A 10,412-nucleotide genomic window follows, 5' to 3' on the forward strand; every position below is an offset into this window, starting at 1 on the left:
GGCCGCTTGCGCGCCCCATCCCCCCTCGATGGGGCCCGCCCACACCGGGGCCTCCCCCCTCCCGCCCACTGCTTTCTCAACGGCCCCGAGCCGGGGCTGCCCTCATTGCATACATAGTGCGCCTTTCCCTGCTTTTCTAGTGACCTAGCGTTCCGCACTGCCATTTGGCCAGCCCATGCTCCCGTACCGTTGCGTTTCTCCCCAATGCGCCATGCCACTTTGCCAGTCATACACACGTTTCGATGCGTGCCCTGTCAGCTGCTTGCGTTGCATGTCGCCTTGCTCCACCCTTGTTTTATTGCTTTCTCTGCTTTCGCCCGGTTCCCGTCCCGTTTCGGCGGGGAGTCTATGTTGCAAGTTAGTTCTTGCTTTACCAGACTTTAAGCCCACACAAGCAAAGCAAGCAGCACCTCTGGTAACCGCAACACCTGTAGGGGTACTTATGCAGCATTGGATCAGTTGCATGCCAAACTGGCACGTCTCTGCCTAGCCACGTCGCGTTGGTCAAAGTGGTCAGAGCACATGCAGCACACAACACCCACTCCACGAATGTACTCGGGCTGCAAAAACTGGGGGCAGCTTGTGGGCCGGAAATTGCATTGCTCTGAAAAGAACTCAGGCTCCTTGGTGTGCGCTGCCAGCACTTGTTGGTGTTCGCGCAAGTGCCAATAGAGGGACGTGGTCGCACTTTTCTGCAGGCAGATGGGCAGGCACCCGGGCTCGGCCAGCACCAGCACAAGGGGCCAGCAGCAGCAGCAGTACCCTCAGACAGCCCCAACGTTTCATTGCGTGCGCGCACCTGCCAGCCCACGATGAAGAAAGTGGGGAACAGTCGCTGCCCCGGGTAGCGGCGCTTGCGAGCCGCCATCGTCAGACAAGCCAGATCTTGGCACTTGATCAGAGCTTCGTGGTACGGCGAAGGCCCGGTGCCCCACAGCTGGTGCAGGTTCCCGCGCAGCTGGTTGCTGCCGCTGGCATTGACAGCAGCAAGTTCAGAGCCATCCCCTGCTGCTGCGTCGGCCCCTGCCGTGTCGTCGCCCCAACTGCGCTCCGCCGCAGCCAGAGCCTCCACCTGCTCTGCTGCCACCTGCTTCATATCCAGCACTTGGCCATCCCGCTCGCCATCGTCGATGTCATTCATATTCCCCATGTTCCGCCAGAGCTGTGGCGTGTGGCTGCTCCAGCTGCTGCTGCTCCATGCTCTGCCGCCGGCTTTGCGCATTGCCACTACGAAGCGCACGAGCTGCCCGGCCCCTTGCACCATGTAGCGCGGCTCTGCAAACAGGAGAGGGGCAGGCACCTGGGGACGGGGCTCGTTGCTAGTTGTGTGCGGGGGTGAGCTGGTGGTTGGCATGTCGATTGCTGTGCTGGTGCCTGGACACCTGGCCAGTCCGCCCTGTGTCAGGCTGTCGCGCAGTGCGTTGCATCCCTTCCCTGTCGGCAGATGCGCCAGCATGTCCGCCCAAGGCAGCAGGCATGTCCGCCCAAGGCAGCAGAGTGTGCAGGAGGCAGGCGTCGCCTGCAGCTCACTCACTCCGACTTCGATATCGCGTGCAAAACTAGAACCGTGACGACCGCAAGCGCAATGAGTAACACCAGACGCCGGTCGCCGGCGGCGGCGCTGCATGGAGGGGCACCGGGGAGGGGGAGTGTGTGGGTGGCAGAAAGGAGGCAAGACATGGCCGCCTGTCTGCAAAGCTGCGACAACAGAAGTCCCTGGTGGCGCACCTAAGCTTGCCCGGTCTGGCCCTAGGTTTCATTTTCTGCTGTGCAGGGCGCTCCTTAAACAATACGCGCGCTGCTGCCGGCGGCGGCAGCGGTGGCGGCAGCAGCGGTGGAACAATCTCAATGCAGGCTTCCGGCGTGCCAATCTGACTGATCACGGGCCCGCTTTTTCCACAAACGTGGCACGCGTCACGCTGAACGCACTTGAAAGGTGGTTGGGGTAGCGCGATGATCGCAAGGGCTGGCGGCACTTGACGATACAGTCTTCACAAATGAACTGGCGCCCTGCGCACGGCAGGGGCCTGCCTGCAGCGCGCCTTGTTCTTACCGCAGCAACTGCAACTCGGCCTCAAAAGGACTCCTGTCGCTTGGAATAGACAGAGAAATGCACACAACGCTGGGGATGCACGTACCACGTTTGGGCGGCCCAGGAGGTACGCGGCGCGCCGCGCGGCGGGACAGGCAGCAGCGACGGGGGGCCATTTTCCGTTGACTAAGTAGTAGTAGTCATAAACGGTTGCGTCTACATATGCACCCTATCATCTACTGCTTGCTTAAGTTCAGAATGATTAAAGTTCAGAATGAGTTCCAAGGTTGGGCCACGCTGTTATGGCCATAACATGGAGTGCGACAGCTTGACTGCCGGCTGGACTATGCGCCCGCCCAAGTTGGGCGCGGCTACCATCGTCGTCAGTAGGCGATCGCGCGGAAGCCGCCCACCAGCGGCTGCAGAGCCGTCAGGAGTGCATCAAACTGCGCTGCCAGCTGCTCCGCCTCCGCCGCAGGCAGCAGACGCCGCGCCTCGGCTGCAAGGCAGCAGCAGCGGGTGGCACAATGGGGGGACCACAACAGTGCAGACCCCTACCACTCAACCGCTGTTGGGGCAGGGCAGAGGGGCTAGCCTGGGCTAGCCTGTTCTGCTCAGCCCGCCATCCTTCATACCCACCCACCAGCGTATGCCTCGCAGGCCGCCGCCAGCAGCCCCGCCTCGCGACGCCCGCCACGGTAGCCACCAAAAGCAGCGCCAGGGGCACGATCCAGCAGCTTGTCCTGTGCAAGTAGGATGGGCCGGTGAAGGATTGATGCAAGCAGGCAGTCATCAAAAAAACATTCAAAAGACAAAGCAAAATTGGCTGTGCTCTGGCAGGCAGTAGGTGCTGCTGGCACCTTGGCGGCTGCGATGAGCGCTGCAAGCGAGCGCAGCAGGCGTAGACGCAGCGAGGGTGCATGTAGTGCATCGCCAGCATCGTCACCGCCTCGGACACTGCAGCAGGCGTAGCAGCGGCGGAGGGAAGGGCCAAACATCACCACAAGACGGTCGGCGTAAGTCGGCCCTCGCTTGGCGGTCCAGCCATGCCGCATTGCACCGCGCTCGCATTAGAAGTCGCCATAGCTCACGCTGACCCTGCCACACCATGTGACTGCCTGCCACACCTGAGCAGCGACTCGTACACCCTCACCACCGCATCATAGGAACCCTTGCAGGCGCCGACCTGCAAGGCACGCAGGCGCTCGGGTCAAAGCAAGCATGCAGACGGGGCATGCTATGCCAGACAAGCAAACGGGAAGCGCAACATCAGGCCAGAAAAAGGTGGGCAGGGTGCCCAAATCCAAGCTCACCATGGCCCGCAGCAGCCTGTCGCTGTCCAGCAAGACGCCGGTGTGCGAGGGCCAGCTGCCCGCCGCCGCCTGCTCTAGCCGCATCAGAACGTGGGCCGCCGGAAAGCTGCAGGGGCCAGGAAGTGCGAAGGGAGCAGGGACAAGGAGTCAAGGGACAACACGTTCATGGCAAAAAACAAGAACCTGCCCACTGGGCCATTGCCCCGCCTGTTCCAGCCCACCTGTTGTCGTTTGGATAGAACTGCTCTCCCAGATTCTCCACGCAGCGGCAGCACTCATCCAGCGCCGCTGCAGCCCGTCGCTCCTCACTGCCGCCGCCATCATCAGCTGCCGCTGCGCCGCTGCCACCGGCCCACTGCTGCAGCCAAACCTGCACAGCAAATTCCAGGCATTCCTTGACAGTCGCCGCCATGCAAAGCCTGCTGCTCGCTCGAGTGCCCCCCCCACACACATGCACCAACAGAGGCAGTATGCGCCCACCTCTTTGAGGGCCAGGTCCCATAGCTGGCTCACGTAGGTGCGGTCGCTGAAGTGTGCCAGGTGAACCATCTCCAGACACAGCAGCCAGTTCTGCGGCAGGAAGACAGGGTGGTAAGCAGAGCAGACAGCACTCCCGGTCTCGCAACACCAGGCACAGTGGCACAGAGCACCACCAGGTAGGCCGCTGCAAGGCCTACGAGGGAGCATGCCAGAGGTATGATGCATGCAACCATGACAACTGCACCGCCTGGGGAGCTGCCCACCTGCGAGGGGATGGCAAAGTCATTGTACAGTGCCTCAAGTGGCTTGGGCACCGCCTGCAACTCGCTCACAGCCGCCTCCGCCTCCTCTCGTGCCACCTCATCCGGCGCTGACCGAGCTGCAACCCAGGGGGCGCAAACGCAGCCGCCATTGTGCGACAGAGGCGGTGTGCGCCAATGTGCCAGCCAAATCGGTGTGCCAGGAAGGTGGAAGCGCCAGGGTGCAACATTGTTCATGCCCTTTCGCACCGCATGGTGCACGCATGCCCTTGCGCAGCCCCGCATACCTGCGGCCGCCAGGCAGTTGGCCAGGCGTTGCTGCAGGGAGCAGATGCGGGCCTTGCTTTCCAGCCGGTCCAGCAGCTCAGCGTCGCCATACGACTTGGCCTGCGAGGCAGGCAACAGAGGTCAGCAACATGCAGATGTAGTCGTGTACGGATGAGATGAAGGGGCCGCCAAGCTTTTGTTGAGCTCAGCGCCTCTTTTGGCAGCAGCAGACACTGCGGTAGACAGGACTGACAAGGAGTGGCACCAGCAGTAACTTCACGCACGCACCTGCAGCACCGCGGCTTGATAGTGCTCCTCCCGCTGCTCCAGGCTCACCGCCTGCTCGCCGGGCCCGCTTGCACGATCTGCCAACAGCTCATACACCTGCAACGCAGGCAGCTGGCGCTGTTGCAAAGTGTGCTGCAGGCAGGCAGCAGACTCTGCCCACCCACAACGCCAACACGTTGGGGAAAACAAGCTATGCCATCTGAAGGGCACGCACCCATCCCGCACCTGAGCCGCCTTGGCATACTCGTGGCGGGAAATGTAGAAGCGCGCCAGCACCTCCACGTGCGCCACCTGCCCTGCCGACAACGGTCCAACGCTGGCGCCTGGCGCCGCTCCCAGCAGGCCGCCGCCCCGAATCAGGTAGGCCTCAAGGTAGGGCGTGTCAAGGGACAGCAGCTCCTTAACAGCCCTGTAGTGATGGCAGGCAGGCCAGTGGAGGCGGTCTCGGCTGCCGCTGATTTCCCCAGGTGCACCTTGCCCTGCAGCCTCTGCGAGCCAAAAATGGCACTCGAGTCTCTCCACGCTGCTTCTGACACATGCTGCCGCTGCCGCCACCATCGCCTGCCGCACTCACTTGAGCTGCACCAGCGTTGCGTACAGGGCGTCATGGAACAGCGGGTCGGCTGCCGCCGCCGCGTGCGCTAGCAGCTGCGTGCAGAACGCAGCACGCTCGCTGTCGCTCAGGCTCTTCCCCAGCGCCTCCAATGCCGGAGTGACGGCTGCAGCAGCGCAGGCAGGCGACAGCGGGCGCGAGGGTGAGCAGTGGCAAGGGAAGAAGAAGGGAGAGGAAGAATGGCAGGGAAGCGGTGGGATTGAGCAATTGGCACCACCTCACAGCATGGGGCAGATCTCTAGCTGCCGCCATTGCATGTCCCAGTAAACCGCCGTGCGCTCAGCCCCCACCGACCTGAGCGGTCTATGAGCAGGCGCAACACGGCCATGGTGTGCTGGTAGCAGGCCTCATCCCGCCGCTGCGCCGCCGCCTCGCCCTCGGGGCCAAGCTGCGCTGCGACGTTGTGCGGGTCAAGCGCTGCTGCCTTCTGCGGGCAGGCAGGCAGGCGGCCAGCGCCGGCCAGCCATATCAGCGCATAGAAAACTCCCAACAAGCCATGCATGGCCATGCAGCGTGACAGCTTCAGACCCCGAACACTGAGACCAGCCCCCCCTTCCACACACGCACGACTCACCCTCAGCGGCAGGTCCACAATGGCCTGCACTGCACGCAGGTAGGCCAGCTGCGGCACCACCTGCCCCAGGTCACAGGCCAGCGGCACGCGCAGCATCAGGCTGACCGCCTCCCGCGTCAGCACCTCGCGGTCGGCTATAAACGGAGGAGGAGCAGGGAGAATCTTGCATGCAATGAGGTGGTGGTGGGACGATGACGCAGACAGCAGCAGACAACACGCAGCACAGGCGCTTGCCTCCTCCCACCCACACAGCAAAGCCAAGGCAACCAGGAACCAGCCATGCGGTCAGGGGCCGCCGCCGCCCGTCTCGCCGCCCGCCAGCTCACCCATGGCTGCGGCCGCCTCTGCACGCTGCAGCAGGCCGCAGGCCTGGTAGTACAGCTTGTCGTCCTCTTTGAAGTAGGAGCCGCAGCCGCGCTGCAGCGCCGCAGCCAGGTCCTCCGCTACGCCGCCTGCACGCCAAGAGGTGCGGGTAGGTGGGTGGTGACCAGTGAGGGTGGGGGGGAGGCCGTGCCCCCGCTGGCCCTGCTGACCAGTCAAACCCCGCACTGGTGTAGGGAATCCCCTCTGCCCTTCTCCAGCACCCAACGGCCGAGATCATTTGCCCCCACCCACCCGTGGACAGCAGGTGCTCCGCCACCAGCACTGAGATGAGCTGAGTGGCCACGCCATCGCCATCCTCGCTGGCAACCCACTCCCTGCAGATGGGCAACAGCGCAGGCACAAACAGACACAGCCAGCTGATCGTGCAAAGAGGCCGCCAAGCCAGGCTCAGCTGGCGCCTGGCGCAGTTCCTGCGGGGCAGCGAATTGCCACCCTGCCAAGCAATTGCCGCCGCACCGCACCGAAAGATCCACCCCCACAAACTTAGCCGCACCTGAAGCGCAGTGAGCGCAGCTGCGAGCGCACGCCCTCCTCCAGCCGCGCCGCCAGGCGGCCCACATTGTGTTCCGACAGCACGCGCAGCAGGAAGCAGGCCTCCGCGGCGCGGGCCACCAGCACCCGCACGCCCTCCGTGCTGCAGGCAAGACAAGCAGGTGGGCAAGCCGATGTCAGCGCAGGGTCATGGCCGCTGATTGACTAACCGAAAACCGCCTCGCTTTGCGGGTTGCCGGCCGATGCTGGCTCGGTGCCCCCCAGCTGACACGCCCCACGCCCTGCTCACCGCTTGAGCTCCGCCTGCTGCGCGTCCTCCAGCCGCTGCCGCTTGGCGGTCGGCAGCACGCCGCCATCTGCGGCCGTGCCCGCGCCGCCCACTGGGCGCCGCCCCCTCCTCCGGTGCAGGTAGTCGACTAGGAAGGCATCCAGTGCCCGCAGCTTGTCTTCCAACGACTGCAGAGCTTCTGGCGACAGCTTGCTCTTCAGCAGCTGCGGGGAGCTGCGCATGGGCACCACCACCTGCGCGGTGGGCGGGTAGGTGGGGTAGGTGGGAAAGTATGCATGTCGAGATTGGGTAAGTGAGCGCTGGTGAAGTGGCCTCATGTCCCTCCTCCCCAGGCACCAGCCCCACCCACCTGCTCATCCCACACCGCCTGCAGCACGCGGGAGGCGTACAGGCAGAGGCCGTGGTGCGCGCCAGACCACTCGGGCTCCGCCACAGGCACCACCGCTCCCATGTCGAAGCCTGCAGGGGCCAGGCAACAGGGGCAGCGGCAGCGTGCATCGTACACAGCACTTGGCAAGCAGGAAGGCAGGGGTGTGCAAGCCGCCAGCAGCCAGGAACCTGGGCCTTGCCAGCTGGTCGCACCTGATGCCAGCCCGTCGTCCGCACTAGCCCCCGGGGCTGCGCCAAATGCAGGCGCGGCTGCCATGCCGTCGGCGGCATCCCGCAGCTGCGGTTCGCCGCACAGCCTCGGGTTGTCTAGGGCACCCTTTGCCTGTGCCACCACGGAGGCAGACGCCTGCGGGCAGGCGGGGGGGCGGGCAGCCAAGCAGCTAGTCAGGCCGACTGATGGCAGCGGCAGCAGGGGACCATCTTGGAACCCTGTAATTCTACTCTCCAAACAAGAAATCAAGCACAAGCTGAGGGACACACCTGCGGCGGCCCCGCCGTGGCCAGCAGGATGCACATGGCGGCCGCCTCGCCGGAGCCGTAGCTCTTGAAGAACACCTCCAGTTTGGCGGCGTCCCGCTGCTCCAGCAGCTGCAGGCAGGGAATGACGGGGCAGAGGGAAGAGGTGCTATGCCTGCCCTGGGGTAGCAGCAGCTAGCTGCCAGACCACAACATGATCGGGCGGACCAGGCACCGCCGCACAATGTCAGAGAGCCACCACCAACATGCCCATAGTACCCCATGCTTCACATGAACCCGCTCCCACCTGCGCCAGCACATCCACAGGCCGCATCTTCTCCATCTCCAGCACGCCCGCCGTTGTGACCATGACAAAGCACGGCGCGGGCCCCAGGTTCTGCGTGGTGAGCTCATCCCGCACTGCCACCGCCTCCAGCAGGCCACCCAGCAGCAATGGCGGCGGCCGCGGCACGCTTCTGTGGTGAGGGCAGAGCAGGGGTGGCACAGGGCGGTGCAGAGAGTGCCTTGACGTGGGGAGGGATGCAAACTGCCCTGACAAATCGTGATAGGGGTTGGCCTCTACAGCAAACCCGGCCCAATGCACATCCCAGCAGCATCGGAAACCGACAACCATGCCCCACCTGATAGCGCAGGCCTCCCCTGGCGTGTGCACCTCCAGCTGGCTCACCGCCTCGCGCAGCCCTGCCACCGCGACGTGGGTGCCAGTGGCGGTGCCCACGGGTGGGATGGTCAGGTCCCTGCAGCAGCACACAGGCCAGGCAGGCAGGCCAACGGCATGTCAGTGGGCGGGAAACGAGAGAAATACTCACGTGGGTGCTTGGCAAAGTCTGCCTGTTTGCAGGAGCAGCACCAGATGAGGGGGGCCCTCACCTGCTCAGCATGAAGAGGCGCGTGCGGCTCTCGCCTGGCGCCGCCTCTGCCAGCAGCAGCACGCCGTTGCTGTAATGGGCTGCCACCACCTCCAGGCCACGCGCGGGGCCGTGGGTGCCGCCGGCGCCGATGCGGCCGCCGCCGGCAACCGCCGAGGGCATGGCTTGGCGAGCGACCTCGGCACGCAGGCGGTCGGGCCGCGGCCCCGCGGCTGCATACGAGCAGGCAGGCAGCGGAAGGGTGCAGGTCAGGAAGGTGGCACTGCTCTGTTGACGAAAACAGAGAGCATATTGCTCGCATCGCCCAAGCATCTGCTGCCGTGCAACCTTTGCCGCCCCCCTGCTACCCGGGGCCGCCAGGCCACTCACGGTCTGACCCATAGCGCGAGCTAGCTGCACCCCAATACACGCGCCGCCCATCGGCGGTGACTGTCAGCAGGTGCAGGCGGTGGGACTGGCTGGGTGGGATGGGAGCCATGTACACAACGGCAGCACCCTTGCGGTCGCCGCCTGCGGCAGTGCAGGTGGGGGGGCAGCGGTGTCGCGAACTTGTAACAGAGAACAAACCAAGTGGTGGCAAAGACAACGCCAGCATGTGTCCGCTGCCTCATTTCGGCGCCGCTGCAGCGCACCTCCACGCCCAAACACGTCTCGCCCCCCCAGTGCCCTCGCCGCGTCGTGCAGGAACTCCGAGCTCTCTGCCGCCTTGGAGGGGGCGGCCTTGCCGTCGGCGCCCAGATCAAACACCTGCACACATTGGGCAGGCAGGGCATGGGCGAGAGGACGATAGCATGGTGGCAAGCACACAGACCGGTGAACAATCGGGATCCATGAAACAACATGTATCTTGCTCATGGACAGCAGCCCGTCGACTGTCGCACCTGCAGCACGCTGGACTGGGAACGGGTGTAGAGGAAGTGGCGCTGGTTGTCCACGCATATCTCCACGAGCGCTGCACAGTGTGGGGGCCAGGACAGCAAGGACTGTGAACACAGGAGAAGGCTGCGGGGCGAGGACAATAACATGGGCCAGCGTATGGAAGAGGATGGGGCAGCACAGCACGAGGTGGGCGAAAGCAGCGACGAACGCTGCGGCAGCTCGCACCCGAGGGCGAGCCGAACAGGAAGGAGGGGAGGAACGAGGGCAGCAGCTGGCGCAGGCCGCCAGTGTGGCACACCTGCAAGCAAGATGGGGGCAGCGGTGAGGCAGCCACAGGCTTGCACCCAGAACAAGTCTGGCAGGCTAACGTGGCATGCCAGGACCATGGCAGCAACATTGGGCCACCTTCTGGCAGCGCTTGCTGCGCCAGCTGTCGCCTGCGGAGTACTGCAGCTCGTAGAGGTGGCCGTCTGCGGTGCAGGAGAAAACAGATTGCAGCGGCGGCAGCGTTCACGACAGCCCGGCCTCAGGCACGCTTCCTTGCCCCAGCTACATCCCACCCCATTCACCCCCCCATTGCAAAACTCTTCACCCACCGGCTCCGCCCAGAAAGATGCGCCCGTCTGCGGTGGATGACACCGTGACCATGGTCACATTGTCTGCCGGCACCGAGTAGAGTGGCAGCGGCTGCAGGGTGACCTCCTCGCAGTCGTCGCCGCCGCCTCCAGGGCCGCGCGAGCAGCAAACTCCCAGCAGCACAATCTGCGGGGAGGGGTTTGAAGGTAAGGGTGTGCTGCCAGGTGGG

At 64.5% G+C, this 10,412-nt stretch overlaps 1 protein-coding gene across 1 annotated transcript in view; it reads right to left on the reverse strand.

Annotated features, from left to right (window-relative positions):
• Positions 1–2,415: 2,415 nt before the first annotated feature.
• Positions 2,416–10,412, reverse strand: part of CHLNCDRAFT_141404 (hypothetical protein) — a gene marked incomplete at both ends in the record, with an annotated part of 8,971 nt that continues 974 nt past the window's right edge. Inside the window, 30 exons of the mRNA XM_005843132.1 lie at positions 2,416–2,531; positions 2,676–2,775; positions 2,893–2,989; positions 3,160–3,218; positions 3,346–3,451; positions 3,567–3,715; positions 3,826–3,915; positions 4,089–4,204; positions 4,373–4,472; positions 4,641–4,736; positions 4,866–5,049; positions 5,215–5,359; positions 5,548–5,680; positions 5,828–5,961; positions 6,154–6,279; positions 6,443–6,525; positions 6,705–6,845; positions 6,993–7,225; positions 7,342–7,451; positions 7,575–7,728; positions 7,863–7,970; positions 8,146–8,314; positions 8,480–8,596; positions 8,730–8,940; positions 9,098–9,238; positions 9,361–9,475; positions 9,610–9,680; positions 9,833–9,905; positions 10,013–10,077; positions 10,204–10,369. Coding sequence (XP_005843194.1) covers positions 2,416–2,531; positions 2,676–2,775; positions 2,893–2,989; positions 3,160–3,218; positions 3,346–3,451; positions 3,567–3,715; positions 3,826–3,915; positions 4,089–4,204; positions 4,373–4,472; positions 4,641–4,736; positions 4,866–5,049; positions 5,215–5,359; positions 5,548–5,680; positions 5,828–5,961; positions 6,154–6,279; positions 6,443–6,525; positions 6,705–6,845; positions 6,993–7,225; positions 7,342–7,451; positions 7,575–7,728; positions 7,863–7,970; positions 8,146–8,314; positions 8,480–8,596; positions 8,730–8,940; positions 9,098–9,238; positions 9,361–9,475; positions 9,610–9,680; positions 9,833–9,905; positions 10,013–10,077; positions 10,204–10,369 — 3,708 coding nt within the window. The remainder of the gene's footprint in view (positions 2,532–2,675; positions 2,776–2,892; positions 2,990–3,159; positions 3,219–3,345; positions 3,452–3,566; positions 3,716–3,825; positions 3,916–4,088; positions 4,205–4,372; positions 4,473–4,640; positions 4,737–4,865; positions 5,050–5,214; positions 5,360–5,547; positions 5,681–5,827; positions 5,962–6,153; positions 6,280–6,442; positions 6,526–6,704; positions 6,846–6,992; positions 7,226–7,341; positions 7,452–7,574; positions 7,729–7,862; positions 7,971–8,145; positions 8,315–8,479; positions 8,597–8,729; positions 8,941–9,097; positions 9,239–9,360; positions 9,476–9,609; positions 9,681–9,832; positions 9,906–10,012; positions 10,078–10,203; positions 10,370–10,412) is intronic.

The sequence above is a fragment of the Chlorella variabilis genome, assembly GCF_000147415.1.
Source record: "Chlorella variabilis unplaced genomic scaffold CHLNCscaffold_34, whole genome shotgun sequence".
NCBI classification, from domain to species: domain Eukaryota; kingdom Viridiplantae; phylum Chlorophyta; class Trebouxiophyceae; order Chlorellales; family Chlorellaceae; genus Chlorella; species Chlorella variabilis.